We start from the raw sequence: 20,751 nt of genomic DNA, 5'->3' as shown, positions 1-20,751 counted from the left end.
CTATGAGACATAAAGGTAATGGATGCAGCCCTTAGAAATAGAAGTTACAGGCCAGACCACTTGTCAGTGCAACAGGGGGAAATGAGAGGAGATGCGTACATCAGCAGACTAAACACTGTGAGGTGTGCACTTTCAGTTTTTGAAAAACTAGCTTGCTAGTTTCCAGTTCTGTCAGTAGGTGGTTTATGGTTCTCAGAGAAGCTGGTAAGTCTATTAGTAATTTCACAGCAGTCTTCAATCGGCCTTCTTGTGAATCAATACTTCAGTTACTGTAGGCCTCTGGATCTCAGGGTTTCATGCATACTAAGAAAATCATTTGCGATTGCCAGGATTCACCCAAGTACTCAAGAACACCAATTATCAGTTGTTTTTATTCTTAATACTATTTATAATTAGAATGTCATACATGAGTGAAAGTTTTAGAATGGTCTAGTATTTGTTTGACTGGCCAGACAGCTAATACTTGTGTTCTTTCCCGACTGCAGTTCGTTGTGCAGGTCATGTTAGAATGGTACCTTGCAAACAAGTTTAATTAAGTCAAAGTCACTCTGAGAGTTTCGTTCACAGGTCCATCGATGGACTCTCCACATTTCATCACTAAAACCAGGAATCACTGTAGAGAAAGGCGAGCTCCTGAAGACGTTTGGCGGAAGAAGAGACTGGAGCCTCGAAATAACTGTCCCTGAAAGAAGAAAGACAAAGGCGCAGATCACTGGCTGAAGAAATTTCAATGAGCATTTATGCCACAATGAGGAGCTCAGAACACAATGGTAATGACCCAGGACAGCCTACAAGCGGCGCAAGGAGTGTCAGGTGACTAGAAGGTACACATGCAAGAGAATTCCAGTAGGCTGCTCAACGTTTATCTGCACTAGTTGTAAAAACAGAGGAGTGATGATTGGCAGTGGCTAGGAGCCTACTTTCAGACTGCTCCACCACTATATTTACTTATCTTTGACAGACATGAAAGAAGCATTTTTAATTGCTTGGGCTAGTGTATATTGAACTCTCCTGACACAGCAAACAGTTCTAGTTTGCCCACAACTGTTCTGAAGTGTGTGTGTACCTGTGTGTATGGTCGTGTGAGAAAGGAAGAGAGAAATTCTTTATTTTCTACGTGAACGTTCATCATGCACAGAACAAATATTGTGCTCTTTAATAAAAACCTTCAATTTCCCTCAGAAGAAGAATTAATTAAACAGTTGGGTCGTCTTCAAGGCACCAAAAAGCATGAATTTTCGTTTGTGAATTAATTTTTATATAGAACATCTTATGATCGTATCTAGGTTGTCCTGTTTTCAGTGTTTATTTTTCCGGATTCCAGTGGTGTTTTCTCAATGTTTTCAAAAGATTTTGAAATCAGTGCTTAGTAGTGTTTATTCAGCAGCCTAACACCCAAAATATACAAAAACGGTGTTTTCAAGTGTTTTTGCAGTGATTGATAATAAAGCAAATATTTAGGTTAAAGGAGAAATAGTGCAGGGTAAGTAATGTCTTCCCATTGGCAGTGTGTCCAACGGACTTATGTTAAGATTGTTTTAAGCATAGAAAGTCTGTGTATTGCACTCGCACTCACACCTCATTACCTTCACACTCACTATGACAGGACAATTAATGAGAAAAGTTGAGTGCTATATTCCAAATGTTTTAGTAAACAAATTCCTGGTTCACTTGAGGGACATTTACCTACTCCTTACTGAATATTAGGACATTGTATAGGCTGGCAATCCTGCCACAAGTATAATAACTTGTGGACCATTTAACTTTTTGAATTACGCCATTCGAATCTGTAGCCATATATTCTAAGGCACCTGAAGCCTGACTCTTTAAGTAAGCTTATCACCGCTTTTCTGCACTCTTTGCATGACAACATTAAGGTGGTGCTGCTGTGTGTAGACATTCATAGCAGCCCCCTTGGCAAATGTCTTACTTTAAGCCAGTCCGGGTCTTTTAACAGACATCACATTGTATTCTGGAACTTGAAAATTTGCTGATAACATTGCAACTATGTCCCATGAGTAAAATGCCATTAGTCAAAAATGCAGCATTAGCTGACGGTATCATACATAACAATGGGATAACTTGCAGCTGTGAATTTGTTTGGTACATTGAAAGTCTTGTGTCCTGTTTTCACCACTATCCCATGTACAATGTGACAGCACTCTTTTCACAGGTACCTGTCACCACACCTTGCATTTAATATTTAAAAGCCTGTTGTGTTTAGCAGGTCTTTAGGAAAAGGGTGGGAAACCCAAAAAACCCTTGCGAGCTTGGGCCAATATAGATAATCAAGATAAAAAGGTGCCTGCAAGGGACTTCGTTTAGGACAATTATTTAACAGATAGTGATTCTGTGTTGAAAATAATCACAGAAAATGCAATCTCAAATACTGAGATCATTAAGTTAAGGAACGCTGTTACTTAAATCATTCAACAAACTACTTTGAGAAAATACTCTACATAGTAGAGAAAAGAGAGACACGGAGTAGTTATTCTTTTGATAAGAATTTCTGTTTATATAAAGATTGCTAGTAATGTCACACACACAAATGTGTGTAAAAGGTTATTGTGAGAAATGGAAAGGCAATGTAAGAAACGTGTACATGGTGGAAAATGGAAGTGTTCCTTTATGGGCCTAACTAAGACACATTGTAATTGTAATTGCATTTATAGTGTGGTTGCTACCCCTGATGAGTTGTTGAAGTGCTTTTCAGCGAGTAGCATGCTATTCCAGAACCTAGGAGATAGAAAGAATTTGTGGTGAATTAGTACAGGGAAAAAAATTAAATAATTGGAATGGAGGACATGTTAATCTGTCATTTGGATTGAAAAAAATAGTGGAGGGATAGGAAAGGGAAGAGTTTGCATTTATATAGTGCTTGCTACCCCTGATGATGTGTTGAAGCACTTTTCGGCGAGTAGCACGCTAATCTGGAACCCAAAAAGGACTAATGGTTAATCATTATAGGGAATTATGAAATACATTTGAGAGATAGACATGTTAGTCTGTTATTCGGATTGAAAAAGATAGCGGAGGGATAGAAGAGGGAAAGGCTTACATTTATAGAGCGCTTGCTAGCCCTGATGAGGTAGCTACTACATCATTATTTTTTTTATGAAACTTTTTATTGATGACAAAATAAGACTTTGCACAGGTATTGATTGATTGGTTGAGCACAGTAATTAGCGCATATTCAATATACAGTTCCTTTGTCAATACTCTCGCTTTCCTGCTGTATATACCTCATCACTCCTATCCTTACTGCTACACCTTAATCAAAGGGAGGGGGAATAAGGGAAGGGGGATGCATCAGGCCGAGGGGACATACAAATGTTCCCTCAATATATGTTCCAATTGCCCCATATTGTTTGCATTTCCCAGGACAGCCTCGAGATTCATAAACAGTTTTTTCGGTTATCATGCACCAATCCATGTCCCTCCTCCAAGCATCAACTGTTGGTGTCTCTGGAACCCCCCCCCCCCCCCCCATCCCCCATGCTTTAGCTATATTACACTTGGCTACTACCATTCCCAATGCTGCCCAAGTTTTTTCTTTTCTCTTTAAGTCTGTGGGTTCCCAAACATTCAAAAGGCACCTTTTAGCCCCAAGTTCCAAGTGTGTTCCTAGCGTCATACATTGGAGTACTTCTGCCCAATACCTCTGTATGTGTATACATTCCCAAATGATATGGAGACACATACCCTCCTAATTACACTGTCTTCTACATTTGGGATCCTCCTTATACCCCATCATAACCAGTATGGGACCTGAGCGGTACACTCTATGTAAAACCTTGAGTTGCATTAACCTGAGCTGTGAAGAAATCGCCACCTATTTGGGGGAGTCCAGCGCCTCCAGCCAATCATCATCCTGCAGATCCGCAACATCATTTTCCTAGTTCCTGGGGAGTTGGAGGGGATAGAGCACTTTACTGACCAGTTTCTGATAGGTCATGGAGATTGCTTTTTTTTGCATGAAATCAATGAGAATTCTGTCTTCCAAGGAGGAGGATTCAGGGAGGCACCTCACCCCTGGGGATTGTCCCTTGCAGGATGTGTCTGACCTGTATATATCTAAACCTTTCTGTGTCTGCAAGCTCATAGCCTTGATGCAATTGTGCAAAGGAGAGAACTCCTCCTGTGTCCACAAGTCTCCCACCCGAGAGATTACAATAATGTCCCAATGGTCGAATCCCTTGGTTTTCCTCAAAGTTCCTAGTTGTTCCGTATCCCATAATAGGGTGGCTTGTGTGATCTTCCCTGCCAATCCCAGGCTCCACATACACTTTCATAATGTTTTTGTGCGTTGAGTATGTTTTGTGTAAATCTTTAATAATGAATTCTTGAATAATTGGATGAAAACTATGGAATGGCAGCCCTCAGAAGAACCCCCTGGAAGTGGTCATCATCATAATCATGAGCAAGAAGCTTAAAAGCTAGCTACCGTACTCGCAATGTCATCCTTGGAGATCCTTCCAGATCTAAAGACTTTTATCTGGAAGCAGTCCTTACTTATAGTGGCTGTGGGAAGTAACCACCTGATAGAAGGGGGCAAGTGGCAGATATTAGGTCCAAATTTCAGTGATGCATATATGGCCATTGTCTAAAGGTGCAAGCGTGTGAGGAGCTGAAAAATATTATAAACATGGAGGGGGAACTCAGAAGAAATAGGATATGGTTCTAAAGGAGAATTAACTAATATAAAGTGAAACTGATGGTAAGTAATCTTGGTGGACCATATGAGAACAAGCATGAGGTAAGGTATGGCATTTTGGAAAACAAGAGAGAAAACTTTCATGTAAACTGTATATAAGCTTGTACTGTCTGGGTTTATGCATCAAATTGTCATACATCTGGGCCACAAAGAACATTATATTCGGATCAGTCACACACCAACCACAGAATTACTACTGGCTAGAATGAATAGTTTAACTCATTCAGGAGTTGCCCTAAGTATAACAGTGACAAAGTACATTTGGTCATGATATCTTTTACGGTTCTGTTAAAATATTCTGAGTCCCCATCTGGAGTTCTGAGCTCAGGCCTTAATTTTCAATACAGCAAGGATCACGAGGACTATAATGTTTATAGTGAAAGTTTAATAGAGTGAGGAACCTGGTCATGACTGCTTGACAAGAGATAGATTTAAAGGTAACAATATTTTTGGTCTTCAAGTATTGTACATGAAGGCACATCAACGGTAGAAGGACAGAGGAGATTATTCTCAAGCAGATAATCTTGCAGCATGGTCCAAGATGAAGGAATGGTATGAGAAAGCTTGCATTTACTGCTCGATATGAGGAATGGTTTTATGACATGCAGAAGGAAGATTCCACTTAGGAGAGAACATAAGACTAAGTGAAAAAAGAATGTGGGAAAGCAGGTGTTGGTGAAGTTGATTACTCTCAGTGAAACAATATTTAGATTTGTAATTAAGACATCCTGAACACCCAGGTGCATGCTATGCTCTTTACCACAGGGAATGCAATCTACATTTGATCCACTATGAACTCTGCTTTGTCTTTCTTGAGACCCAAGTTGATCACCAGGCCATGAAACATCAACACTTTGTACAATAGGTCTACATCTTCATTGGAGTGTATCTGGTCTGCAAAATGGAATATCTTCACAGGAGGGAGGTGGAAGCAAGAGAGATACTCTTTCCGAGTAAAATACTGACATCAAAGGAGCTTGAGAAGCGATTCAGTCATTTTGAGGGTTTCTTCCTATTCGATCTTTGAGTCCTCTATCCCTGGGGGGAATTCTTCTGCTAATACTTTCAGTGTCCTGAGCTCTATGCACCTCATTAGGATTCTGATAAGAATTTTCTCTGCAGAGGCTTACTGTTTTTTTTCATGTATTTCTAGTACTCTTAAAATTGGTCTTGAGGCAAATACAGGGCAAGTTCTTTATAACAATGAATAGAAGTTAACACCTGGAGACATCAGTCATCCTTGGGGCCAAAAAGATTCGAAAGGTCATCTCCATCTACTTTTAGGTGGCTGCAAGTTGTGATTCATATCTTTTCATTTTGAACTCCCGACTAGTCGTTCTCTAGCGCTTGTACCAATGGATTCCAGGGAACTGACTTGTCTAGGACTTTGTCTATGGGGGGAGTACAGTCTCAATGGAGTAACTCCTTCGTAGGATAGAATACTTATTTCCGCCGTCAAGGATGCAAAACCACTTTTGAGCTCCCATTTCTTATGTTCTACAAGAAGCATTCATGTGCATGAAAGCTTATTGAACAGTGTATGGTCTGAGATCTGTACTTAATAAATACATTCTAAGAAATACATACCCTCTGAAATATGTTACAAAAGGTAGAGTGTGTTTGACTGCATGTATCACACTTTACCTAAAAATATAACTTTGTATTTTGTAGTTATAGCTGCCATCAGTAAAGTTATTTATGCATATTTTACATTGACTTGCGGAAGCTTACACTAATGTAAGCAAAATGGCTCAGATAGTTAGCATGTGCCAAGGACCTCTGATGTGATCTGTAGGCCACATGTTTTATTCATGTCAAGATCAACTCAGCCTTTCATCCTTCGGAGGCTGGCAAATAGGGTATCAATAAACTGGGAAACTAAAGTATCTGTTATTTAAAGCACGTAGAAAATGAAAAATTGTGGTATGAAGTGATAAATGAAAAGTTATTACTATGATTCCATTTACCAGACCAGCTGCAGAGTAAGAACACACCGATGCAGGATAATTTATATTTCGGGGGACTTAAGTGAAAAAGTTCCACATTTTAACATTTGGGGCCAGATGTACGACCCTTACATTTTGTGACTCGCCAATTGTATCGCTTTGCGACACGCAAAATGCAATGTACAACAGTGTCACAGACACTGTTAGCAAATCCCAATGGGGTTACAAATTGCATGCCTCATCGATATTCATGAGGCAAGCGCAATTTGCAACCCCATTGGGAATGTCTAGCACTCCCAGGGATGGTGGCCTGCTGGGGTCAGCAGACCATCATGTCTGGGACTGCTTTAAAGCTTTTTTCTTTCTTTTTTTAATGCAGCCCATTTTCCTTAAAGGAAAACGTAATGCATTTAAAAAAGAAAAATGAAACTTTTCAGTTTCATTTTTAAGGGCAGGCTTTTAAAAAATATTTTCTCACACACTCATCAGGGGGAAGTAGGTGGTAAACTGCAAGTGTTTTGAGGCTGCAAATGAAGTCGCAAAATAATAGTACATGGCAGTGAGTCTCGCTATTAGGAAGGGACGCCCCATCCTGAATAGCGAGAGTCGCAAACGCTATTTTGCGAGTCAGTGACTCGCAAAATAGCGTTTGTACATGCCATTACCCTTTTTTGCAGTCGCAAACAGGCTGATTTTCCATTTGCGCGAGCAAAAAGTGTTGTACATCTGAACCTTGGAATCTATCAATGCCCCAATATTTGCTCTATATTATTATGTGGCGAAGACTGGATTGAAATACATAGTTTACATTTAAAAATGTGTGGATTAACAGAAAAAAAAGTAAGACATTTGGGGCCTATTACAAGCTACATAGTGCAGGGGTCACACCAGGGTCAGAAAACAAACATATTGTCTCACACAACACCGCGGCAGACTATGCACAGATTTTTAGAGGGTCAGAGTGAAGAATGACAGACGAATATTCCATGATCCCCTAGAGGAAAGATATTTGGGACTCTCTCAGAGCCTACTTGCTGACCACTCATATATACACAAGCGGATGAACTGATAGAAGAGTATCTGAGACAGCAATGCAACAGTACCTACATACTGCGTAGGCATTCACGTACACCCCCCCCGCCCCCTACATATGTGCTAAATTCCAGTAACTGGAGAAATCTTACAGATTATATGATGTATGCCAATGACAATTTAGAACATATTAATAAGAAGTGAAAAGAATGATACACCGCAAATGTCTGATGGTAAGACTAAAGTTGACAATCTATATTGCAAAATTCTGTAATAAGAACATATCAAATGGAAAGTACTATTGAAAAGGTGCTTCTGTTACTGTAATATGTGAAATGCGAATAAAACGTTTAAAAAATGTTTTCTTTTAAAGGATGACAGACGTATGGATTTCTACTTCATATCCACTATACAAGTAGATTATTTGATGACTACACCACCTTTGACGTAGCGATAAGACTAGTGAAAATCACAGCATGGTGGGCATGAAGGAATGCGGCCCATTAAGTTACTAGTGGCTAAGTATGATTCAAGCAATCCACTCATCCGTATTCTGTTTTACTCTCTTTAGTTTTCCGCTCCTCAAATAAGTCACTTCCATTAGGCAATAGGATATTTCATGCCCATTTAGGTCCTGCCCACTTTCAAATTATCATCTGTCTGTAACAGTGGAGGACTCTTGCTGTGTCCACTATATCCGCTGTCTCTCTGCTATATTAATGCGCATGTTGCAGTGCAAGGAGGGATCATTATAATGAAATGCCAACATATGAAACGCGTAGGTTTACTAGATCAAGCAATCCACATGAAACCCTATACAGCCAGTCACTGACTGTCCTTTTTCAAAGCATTGTTATAAAATGCCTTGGTTAATTGAGGCAGATGAATGTTACAACCACAGGAATTAACTGATTTATTAATCGAAAGCCCAAGGCCAAGCATGTGGCTAATTTACCATTATTCATATTCCTTATTCTAAATCACATGTGTCTTGGCATATCATAAAATTAAAAAAATGCAGAATCCTATACATTCTTCTGCGTTTTTTACTGTGATGAACATTTGGCGTTTATAATGTCTTGCTGAGGTGTTTCTTCAGTCACACAAATTAAAGGTTTTTGCCATTTGTAGTCGCCACCTGAATTGTTTAATTCTTTCACCCGACCCAACTATCTGCAGCTGTTTTATCCTTGCTTGCAAATGCTTCCTTGCAATTCAAACAAGTAATGGCACGATGGAGAGCAGTGAAGTGAAAAGAGGGCATTTCACCATCAGCCAGAGATACATTTATAGCGGCCATGGAACTGTCACAAGAAATGCATGGCTCACATTGCTCTATGCACAAACACACACCGTCAGGGGGGCTCACAGTCACAAGGACAGATGCTGAATTAGTATGAAAGCGATGAAAACGCCATGCCCGCTCCAGGAGGTTTGCAAGCCTCTCTATCCTAACCTTCAACAGAGCAATACTATGCACCAATCACACCATGATTTGATCAAGTATAGGCGCACTGTTAGCATGGCTGGCCAATCCTGCGTGCAGAGGAACGGTGATCCAAGAATTGAGAGGCCAAGGGGAGGAGGTGTTTTACACCCAATGAGGTATTAATTATTACTTCTTACAGTATTACACCGAGTTATAGCGGAGCAGGCTGGGCCCTGGGTTCCCTGGTGACGAGGGGTTTCTGCCAGGAGCACAACTCCCAAAAATGGAAGCTGAGGAAGCCGAAGCCCTTGGTAGGAACATTGAAGCAGGTGAGGTGCGCAGAGCCATAAAACACATGGCCAGAAACAAGACGCAGAGAACTGATGGCCTTCCAGTGTAATTTTACGCGGCCTATGCTGATGCTCTGGTTCCTTGCCTGGTGGCACTCTATAATAGAGCGCGGCATGAGGGCGTCCTCCCTACCTCCACGCGTGAAGCCATCATAGTTACCCTTCTCAAGCCGGGCAAACCTGCTTGGGATCGTTCCTCGTACAGGCCCCTCGCGATGCTTAACCGGGACTATAAAATATTAGGTCGAATATTGGCCAGTCGCTTGATGCCCCATATGACGAAGCTGATTCATAGGGATCAAGCCGGTTTTATACCATCTCGAAATACTGCGATAAATGTTCGCAGACTCATGCGCATTTTGAGGTACAACACCTATGACAGGGAAGAGGCTGCCATTTTTACGGTCGATATTGAAAAGGCATTTGATAGTCTGGAGTGGCCCTACCTTTTTAGTGTTTTATGGGAATTTGGCTTAGGAGAGCACTTTATACCGTGGACGGCGCTGCTGTACAGTGCTTGCACTTTACTATATCCGGCCTGAATCAGACGATTAGGTGCTGATCAGGGGACACTGATAATCACAGTGACTGCCGCCGATAGCCGCCATCTTAGAGGTAGCGGAGTGGGCAGCGGGCTAGTTGTTGGTGCGCTCAGAGTAAGCATAAAAAGGACGCCCCCTCAGATACGCGCAGCAGACGCGAGCAGCGGACGCGCACAGCGGACGGGCCTAAGGCAAGTCGTCTGCGCCCGTCCGCGCCAGCCCGTCGCCAGGAGCCTGGACCCCTGGCAGTTTGTTTCCTGTAACCTCTTCCCCGCCCAAATCCAGGCATATCTATACCAGTGGAACTCTGCTTAAGCTCAGACAGACCTTGTGTGGTCTAGTGTCTAGCCTTGGAAGGCTGCCAGAAGGGCCTTTCTCGTGTAACACTTGTAAGTACCAGTCCATTTCTTCTTTGGATACTAACTTTACACTTAGTTCTACTACTACTGGATTACCCTCTATCTCTAATTCAGGGCCTCACACCATTCCCCCGTTGACCTTCCTATTAATAAATCATGGCACAGCCTTTTAGCCAATGTTAGATCCCTTCTCAGACATGCCACCGCCATCTGGGATCTCCTCAATGACATTAATCCTGATATTGGATTCCTTACGGAAACATGGATTAAACCATCAGCGGCCCCAGCAATTGCTCTAGCCCTTCCACCTGGCTTTCGCATCCAAAGGCTTGATAGGTTGGAGAGAGCGGGTGGAGGTGTAGCCATAATCCATAAGGATCGGATATTGGTTACTACACTTAACCAGCTCTGCACAGACTCATTTGAATGTCTTATTTTTAAACTTGATCTTCAGCCACAACAGAGTTGGAAAGGGGCGCTGGCTTACAGACCTCCGGGCCCGGTACAGGATTTTAACAGTCGTCTTTTAGAATTTATCTCCCCTCATATTGTTGCTACCCGCAATTTTCTACTTTTAGGGGATTTTAACATTCATAGCGAGGACACTAACAATCTTGAAGCAGTGACCTGTCTGGAGGACCTGGCCTCCCACGGTCTCCTTAAAATGAATAATGATCCCACTCATATAGCGGGGCACACCCTTGATCTTATCCTCTCCAGCTCCCATAACATCATATGAGGGGACACTCTTCCTCTGACTTGGTCGGATCACTCTTTAATAAACTTTTATCTGACTACTCCCCCCACCTTACCCTCTTCTTTACCTCGTATGGATAGGTGGTACAGACCATGGCACAAAATCAAGGCCCACCATTTCACTTCCTCTTTTCTGACCTGGGACATTGATACTCGCAACTTCAATGTAGAACAACAGCTTCTGCACTTTAATAACATCATCTCCAGTATCCTGGATGAAGCAGCACCGTTAAGACCAGCCACTCGCGCCCACAAATCCTCTGCCTCTGAATGGTACTCCCCTGCCTTACGTACCGAAAAGAAGGGGTGCAAGAATCTGGAACGCACCTGGCGACTTTTCCATCGAGAACAAGATAAAGTCAGGTTAAAATGCTCTAGCAGCCTATCATAACAACATCAAAAATGCACTTAAGATCTACATTGCTCATCAATTGGAGCAGGCAGGGTCCAACTCAAAGATACTATTTAAAATAGTTAAGGCCTATTCTAACCCCTCGGCGTGTGATACGGCAGAATCTCCCTCTTAGTCATTATGTAATAATGTTGCGTCCTATCTCACACATAAAATTGATTCCATCTATCAGAAAATCATTATTGCCAATTCCATTTCCTCTCCCTCCACGATTAATCCCCCTGATACACATGCCACCTTCGCTCAACTTCACACCTTTCCCCAATTGAGTCGGGTGGAAGTCATATCCCTCCTTGAGATTAATAAATCTGGATCTCCTATGGATATCATCCCTGTCAGGATTTCTGATAAATTCGTCGAACAATTGGCCCCCCCATTTGCTCGATCCTTAACAGCTCTCTAAGCGATGGCCAACTTCCCACTGCTTGGAAGGATGCCCAAATCAAACCTATACGCAAGGACACCAAGATCCCCACTACCGAAATCAGCAATTATCGTCCTATATCCCTTCTACCCCTTCAGACCAAGCTTATTGAGAAACATGTTACTAGACACTTGTCAGATTATCTGGAGACCTACCACCTTCTTGATGTTTCTCAATCTGAATTTCGGGCTAAACATAGCACAGAATCTGCCCTTATTGAGGTCACTGATAACATTCGCATGGCCGCTGACAATGGTCAAGCAGCACTATTGGTGCTGCTTGACCTGTCAGCAGCGTTTGATACTGTTTCCCATCAGATTCTCTTGGACAGATTAGAAGACATAAGCGTTCAAGGGATGGCACTTAAGTGGCTTACCAACTTTTTAACAGACAGAACACAGACAGTCACTATGGGAACTTTCAAGTCTACTACTACTAAGGTCAGCAAGGGGGTCCCGCAGGGCTCCTGCTTCAGCCTGACCCTCTTTAACATTTATGCCACCCCTCTGGCCCGACTTATGAGATCCTTGGGATTTAATCCCATTTCTTACGCTGACGACACCTAGCTCCTTCTTACATTTGATAAGAACACACCTAACATCAAACTGATGTTATCTGAAGGCATGAAATCCATCGCTGCCTGGATGTGTGTGCCAATTATTTACAACTTAACGCGGGCAAATCCGAAATTATGTTGTTTGGAGGAGCTGCCACTTATTGGTCACCTACCTGGTGGCCGGAAGAGTTGGGTATTGCCCCCACCCCTAAAGAAGTGTTCGAGAACCTAGGTGTCACAAACTTACCTTTGACATACACGCTAACACTACTGCAGGATCTTGCTTTTACATTCTTGGCCTCCAGCAAAGGATTTTTTCCCTTGAACCCTCTTCTACCAAGAAAACTTTGATACACGCCTTAGTGCTTAGTAGATTTGACTACTAGAATGCCCTCCTAATCTAAGCTAATCAATCTGCCATAAAAAGACTTCAGGTGGTGCAGAATACCGCTGCCCGACTCACTATCAACGCCCCAGCTAGAACACCCTCGGAACCCCTCCTGAACCAACTCCATTGCCTCTCCATAGGAAAAAGCGTAACATTCAAAATAGTTTGTATTATTCATAAAGCCCTCAATGGTCAAGGCCCTTCTTATCTTGCTATCAAACTCTCTTCCTACACCCCGGCAAGAACTCTTAGGTCAAGCTCTGAGCATCTGCTCATCACCCCCAGAGTCAAAAAGGCACGCAGTGGTGGGAAAGCATTTTCTCATCTCGCTCCGGTATTTTGGAATAATTTACCCTCACACCTGCGTTCAGGACTTACATCTGGCTCAGTTCAGAAAGATGTTAAAAACCCACCTCTTTTAATCTTCCCTTCGTTTCTGGTGTTCCCCACTGTCTTAAGCGCCGAGATACCCTCATGGGTGATTCAGCGCTATACAAGCTAATAAACTTCAAACTTCTACTGCCAGCGTCAGGACAGGGGGCTTGATTTCTGCTGCTTGTAAAGTTGCCCAGGGGACGTGACAGGGGTGCCCGTTATCCCCTCTATTGTTTGCTCTGGCGATGGAGCCCATGGCTGCTCACACCAGGTCAGGGCAGTACTATTCTGCGTTCTTGGTAGAGGGGCAAATGCAGCATATAGCGTTGTATGCGGACGATCTGCTCATGTTCCTACCGGACTCTGGGGACGCACTTCGAGGAGCGAAGTACTTGTTGGAGACCTTGGGGAGAATAGCGGGACTCCGTACGAACTGGACCAAGTCGTGTTTATTCCCCACCAGGTCGGACCGGGTAGACTAACCGGGCGAAGGCGACGTCCCGTGGGAGTCCCATTATCTGCCTTACTTGGGGATCCAGATTGACCTTGCTCCTGACGACCTTTTGGAGGGCAATGTGGGGCGATCGCTGCGCAGAGCCAAAACCGGTTTCGATTTTTGGGGGACTCTTCCTCTATCCATTGCAGGTAGGGTTGCTTTGGTGAAGATGATCATCCTGCCCAGATTCCTCTATTACTTTGGGATGCTCCCCATTTGGATACCGGGTAAGCTCTTTGCCCAGCTTAATACTTTGATCACAGGATTTCTATGGGGACTGGGAGACGGAGGGCTGCCCTGACTACCATGCAATGGCCCAAGGCAGAGGGAGGTCTTGCGTTGCCGGACCTAGAGGCCTACTACCATGCCGCACAGCTCCAATGGGTGGCGGGTCACATCAGGCACCCGGAGGACCTGGGGGGGGTCGGATCTGAGTTGGTGTCTGTTGTCCTGTGTCCTGCTTCGAGTACCGTTGAGGGATGGGTTGATACCGCCAGATTTACAGTGCTGGGCACGTATGGCCAGGAGGACGCACGTCAAGACCTCTTATGCGCCCGAGATCCCACTGAGGATGTGTTAGGCACTGCCTCATTGGGGAGATTGGAGCCAGTTGCATTCCTGGGAAGAGGCGGGAGTCACCACAGTAGGTGATCTATACAAAGATGGCAACCTCATCCCTTTCAACAATCTCAGAGAGCGTCATGACCTTCCGCAAGAGAACTTTCTCCTGCATGCGGCTATGACAGCAGCTATCAGAAAGCACTGTCAGAGGGGATTGTTGGAGCCTGACACATCTCTCGCCTGTCAATATGTAGTGATGGCAGCGGGAACAATCAAAGCGGTATTACCCGGGATGCACGCCAACCCTTGATGGCGTTGCGGCTCAAGTGAAAGGCGGATTTGGGTGAACCCATTGAGGAAAAATCTTGGGAGGCGATTGTCGAGAGGGCATGGAAAGGCTCTCAGAATGCGTGCTTTCAGTTAATCCAATTCTATGTCTTACATAGGGCCTACCTCACACCCGGCAAAATCAACAAATATTTTGGGGCGTCAACCGATTGTACCCGTTGTACTTGGGAAGGGGCAAGCTTTTTCCACATGTTCTGGGGCTGTCCACAGTTGGAGGACTACTGGCAAGGAGTGACGACTGCTTTGGCGACTGTGACAGAGAGGGAGATACCCATGACGCCAAGGGTTAGTTTGTTGCACTGTTTTCCGCACACTGCTAAGACCAAGATTACCAGCAAGTTCATTGATTTGAGGTTGGTCCTGGCTAAGAGAGAACTTACTTCCCACTGGAAGGCGAGACAGGGAATCACTCTAGCGTTCTGGCATAGGGAACTGGTTAAGTGGGCAAAGAGTGAAGGGACTACAGATTATCCATGACCAGGCGTAGTGGGAGCGAGAAATCACTGGAAATGGCTCGAACGTGGGTGGCACTCGTGGAACTGGCTAAGCACCCGATTGCAGAAGACGAGAACGCACTTGCCGAGGGGGAGGACACACAGACCACCTGAGCGGCCCCCGTCTGAGGGAGAAAGAGCATGCTGAGACCAATAGGAGCCTGACAGGGACTTTTACCCAATGTTCCTGATCTGCCCTCGGCTGCGACCTGTGAGGTAGCGATTCTGATGGGTGGTGCGAGAGCTCTGATGGTCTCCCTGAGTGTTTTAGTGACCGGCGGCATGCTTGGGAGGGTGGGGGCTTTGATGGGGTGTTTAAGAATCGGGGGAAGGGATGGGATTTGGGAGTTCTTTATTTTGGTATACAATATTAGACTGGACCATGCATAGAGACGAACTGAGCTATATGCCGGGCTACCTACGGGGGGATGGATGGAAATCAGTAGTGCGCTCCTGGGATCCCTTGTAGAGATCTTTCGATTGCAGCCTGCGCTGGGAGGACCACAAGTTTGCTAATGTATGTCATTGTACAGCATATCGCCTTCCCAACTAGTTTTTCATGATGCCCAAGGGGCTGTATGTATACCTTTGGAAAACCAATAAAAGTCTGTTTCAAAAATAAAAATGATTTGATCAAGTATAGTCAATGACTCTGCATAAATTATGCAACAAAATGCCATGAATGGAGGAAACACCATTACGTAAACCTGGGAAAGGGTGCAGGAAAGGAATTAGTATACAAGATTCCCTCATTCCTATTAAAAGAAAAATAAACACCCAGTCTAATTACAAAACACAATACGAAAGACTGAAACTTTGTTAAAGTGCTATTTTTCTGAAATATTCCTACCAGGGAGAGTATTATTCACAGGCCTTGACGAACCATTGTGTGACGTGAGTGCAACACTCTCAAGGCATGTATTTAAGAATCCTTTCTTTAACAAAAGAAACAAAAGTGCCACGTTTCACAATAGTTTGAACATTTAGTCGAACAAGCTCATGCAAAATGTGGACAACATAGTTCAGCAGACGTCCAAAGAAAGCAGGCATTTAGATATTTTTGCGAAATAAAATTTTTTGAAACATATAAAGAGAGTGCAATGACATTTTACAGAAAAATATCTGGAGATGCAAACATTGTGCACAGGAGGAGTGACCCGTTTATCAATCATATTCCTTTATTCGATCTTACGTAGAGATCATAAAAGTGCACAGTACAAACAACACATCAAATTCATAATATTACAAAAATATGTATATAGTAAGATTAATCACCAATATACATAAAAATAGATAAAAGTATCATAAACCAGAAAGGCATTTTTATCCTTAAAGGAGGGCAAAAACAGAAACTACCGCCTCCATCAATTCATTCTATCATTTGTCCAGCTCAATAAATAAGGAAGTGCAAAATACAAATTCTCACGTATGAACTAAACATATCATATCCTAGCGCAATTAAAAAGAGAAATGCTTATTTAAGCACCATTGATAAAACATATCACGAAACAATGGACAACAATCTATTGATGAGCGGTGTTTAACAAAGCGAGTAGCTGACTGTAGGTCATCACCTCTCCATAATTTTCCTGCTGCGTACAGACATTTAAAGAAAGCAGCAAACACTAAAACAGGTACAGAATTCAGCTAAGGTCTGAAGATATATAAGAGCCTCACTGCACTTTTTAAAAGCCAAAGATTTCACGTGGTGTTTAAGACAAAGTTGAAAAAATGTGCGAAAAAATTTACAGTATAACATAAAGTGCATCAGGCACTGTTCTGCAATCCCATCACAAGGACATGGAAGCAAACTACCATCCCACACAGTTCCCCCCTCTGGACAGCACACTAAACGCCACACAGTGTCTGACCTAAATCTGAAAAGGAGTGACCTCTCCCAGCGGGTAAGCTCCAAATTTAAAAAGGAAGGTTAATCTCCTACTGATAGTGTAATATAATAAATATTGGTGGAGTAGTTACTTGGAGCTGCCTCGGTTCTTTGGGAGTAAATAAAACTCAACATAACAAGCTTTTAACCAGCCTCTTGTCAGACTTAGAAATGGACTTGGGAGAAGTCACATTTTCAGGAAGACCAGTTTCGGCAAAGGACTTCCTGACATAATTTAGCCAGGGAATGGATAGACCCTTACCCTGCCTGAGACAGTCTACAATAGCATCTCTACTAAAGCTAGCCTTACTATTCACCCACTCCCTCACCCAAAGCAAGAGAGGGGCCAATGCAATAAAGTCTGTGGCATTTAACAGGTTGAGTTCAGAATGCAGAATATCGTTAGAGCTAGATGGTGGAATATTAAGCAACCTCCTGCTAATACTATTTTCCTCTACCTGTATAGAGAAAAACATTATGGAACCACCAAACCCCTTCACTATGAGTTGCTGTAGGGACATACTGTAACCTACATATTTTAAGAAAGGGCGATATTGTTCCCCTGCCATCCTTCTGGGCGAGGCTGAACATGGCTCCAGCCGCCCTCCCCAGCTTTTAAAGTGCTGCATTCACTTGTAGTTCCCATGAGTTACCCGCCTGAAATGTGACACCCAAATAGCAAAAGATCTGGACAGAGCACAGGTACTGCTCTTATCTTTAATTCGGTGGTAAATGGAGCTAAAGTGCTTCACCCAATCCTCCCCCAAAATGTTCAAATCCTGCCAATGGTGTCCGAGAATACCTTACTGCTGTTCTGGGCAGCAGCAAGCTTAAGTGATTCCCAATCACTTATGTACAAGGAGCGTTTACAATCCGTTTACGTGTACGATCCCTGAGTGCCCATTTGTAGCCTAGCCCAGCCTCCTGAAGCTCTCCGGTATCCCCAGTGTTACTTGATAGTGCCTTCCTCAAATGGCGATTAGCCACAGAGCAATAGGCATGAAACTAACGTGGGGACCCCAGGCAGGGACAGCTGGTATCAACAGGTGATTCTTGATACTGTTAAACAAGAGTTGATAACATGCCACTCGTGCGTCCTCCGAGTCCTCACATAAACATACCAAGAACACCCCCAAATTATTTTTTAGAAGCATACTCAATTTGGCATTGGGATAAATCAGACGCAAGATTATCTGAGCCCATCTCTAGATTGTTGTTTAATTCCATCGTCTTTTAACGGTGCTCTGTCCCTATGCAGCAGTAAGGTACCTTCGATCATAAGAGCATTATGATCTCCCCACTGAGTCTCTAGTACTGCGCCATTGAGTGGTTAATTTTTAAAAGGATAAGTGCCGGGGTTCTCGTCATGAGGCAGCTTGCACCAGCCCATTTCTCCTATTAGCGCCACCTAAAGTAGACCCATCTACTAACCATTGAATTTGGTAGAGAATGTGGTGTAATGGCCAGAGCAGCCGACTTTTTATTTTGTATTTATTTTTTAGAGTTTTATATAGCGCAAACTTCACCTGAATCGGGTATCAGAGCGCTTTGCATAGCACCAGTTACGTTACATGAGGACACACATTCATTTTTGTTAGGCACGGGGAGATTAAGTGATTTGCCCAGAATTACAGGATGTGTTACCGTCATTACCGAGTCTCGAACCTGGTTCCTCCAGGTCCGAGGTCGAGCGCCCTAGCCCTTAGGCCAACTCCTCTCCGGAGCTGGGGAACCAGGTTCTAGTCTCAGCACCGGCTCAACATCCTGTGATTCTGGGCAAATCATTTAATCTACCCGTAAATGAACGTGTCCTTAACTGGCGATTATGAAAAGCACCGATGTTGATGATTAAGTGCTGGTGCTGAGCACCAGAAACCACTGGCTCAAATTAAGCACTGCCACCATTGGAATACCAATGCAGGAGATGCTTTGAAACAAATACATAATCTATGACAGAAGGCATTCCTACACCTATAAAGGTCGGTTTATTTGGTACTGTACCCTGGAAAAAGTTGATAGCATCTACCAAGTCAAGAAAGGCAATGTAATTCCTCAGTTACAACCTCGCTAGCATCCCACGGAGCACTATCAGCAATAGGGCTTAAACACCCTAATTTTATAGGAACTTGGCCAAGCTTAGCATTAAAGTCCCCATATTAAAGGAGATAGGGCAGAAGCTTTTTGCCAGCACCTGGCGTTTCCAAGCCTGAAAAAAAACAAGAGACCGTTAAAAAGATGACACTAAGATTTAAAAAAATCATTATTTTAAAAATTAAACGGATTAAAATAAAAGGAGCTGAAGCTATCCTTGACAAACAGGGATGGCATGGCTGTCAAAAGGTACAGCGGATACTGAAAGACCACCACTCGCCTTCCCCTGGGAAGAAGCCAGGGAAGGGCTTGAATCAGCAGCGTAGCTAGGGGTAAGGGGGGGTGGGGGGCGGTCTGCCCCAGGCGGCACTATTTTAGGGGGTGGCCGGGCGGCGACTCAGCAGTTTCATAATGAACATGACATTAATCATCATTGGCAGCCAAAGTGCGTTACGCAGCATAAATAAGCCTTGACGGGCCAGTGTGTTTAAATGCTACTGCATTGCACGCTCCACCTAACCTTATTTTAAAAGTGCACCTTCAAGTTTGGGTCCCGGGCCATCAATCTGGTAACGCGTGAAAGCGCTACCAATGACGGCCCTGCAAACATTTACCATGCATCAGAGCCCGTCTATGGTAGACTTGTACACTGTCCTGTTTAACGCAATGCGCGCAGTGCCGAGCACCGCACGTGGTGACGTGCATGAATGCATCCAGTGACCTGAGACTCTGTCTGAATCATCCCCGGGCGGCTGACTTTGAATGCGGGAGTTGTTGCGGCCACGAGGAGGACGAAATCGAATTGCTGCTCCACTTGCAAAAAATGTAAGTCAGTGTGCTTAATCCTTGGATAAGAGTGTAAACTTGATAAAAATGAGGGTAAGCGCGGCCTTCAGATGGACGCCAAGGAGCAGGGATCGCAGAGAGGGGCACTTGACCCCCGCTGTTTGCACATGGAGGGACGGGCACTGGCATACAGATGGTGCATCAGTCGTTGTAGGGCGGCATCTCTACACACACCATCATTTCACGGCAATGCAGAGAAGAAGGCACATAAGAACTTGATTTCGATCAATACCATTTGCACGAGGGTCACAACAGGGAGCAGAGTGACAAGGAGCATTTACACACAGGCTCGAAAACCCACTGCACCTTCCTTTGACAAAGAGCAAAGACACGTGGACCCTACTCCTACGAATATCAAGACTAACGCCAAGAGAAGCACCATTCATAGGGGTATCAAAGCTCAGGCTGCGTAGCCTTCGCAGCCCTCCAGTCTTGCAAGTCCAATGCAATAAAACAATATAACCGGGTTCTGGTCTGAAGAAAGGCCAACATGATTTCATGACTTGAAAGTGAGCAGGAGATTCGGGAGGGCTGTTATGAAAAGATGACAGATATTTTATTTTTCCACTAGTAGTATTCCTTTGTATGAGTCAGGGAGACACTTGGCTGTAAAAAGTATTATTTACTCTATGAGGAGCTTGAGAGATGCTTAGCAGCATAAAAAACTGTCACTAAGATTAGAAGTGTGTTGAGAGCAGCAGTTTAGTGAAAGGAAGATGGAGGATATCGAAGGTGTGAGACCCA

At 43.7% G+C, this 20,751-nt stretch overlaps 1 protein-coding gene across 1 annotated transcript in view; it reads right to left on the bottom strand.

The window, feature by feature from the left end:
• Positions 1–355: 355 nt before the first annotated feature.
• The window catches only part of MTCH1 (mitochondrial carrier 1), a 360,468-nt gene continuing 340,072 nt past the window's right edge, over positions 356–20,751 (bottom strand). Inside the window, exon 12 of the mRNA XM_086923273.1 lies at positions 356–682. Within this exon, the coding sequence (XP_086779399.1) occupies positions 611–682 (72 nt within the window). The 3' untranslated portion in view covers positions 356–610. The remainder of the gene's footprint in view (positions 683–20,751) is intronic.

The sequence above is a fragment of the Lissotriton vulgaris genome, chromosome 5, assembly GCF_964263255.1.
Source record: "Lissotriton vulgaris chromosome 5, aLisVul1.2, whole genome shotgun sequence".
Lineage (NCBI taxonomy): Eukaryota > Metazoa > Chordata > Amphibia > Caudata > Salamandridae > Lissotriton > Lissotriton vulgaris.
The sequence above is the reverse complement of the archived record's forward strand: the minus strand, read 5'-3'. Positions and strand labels throughout refer to the sequence as shown.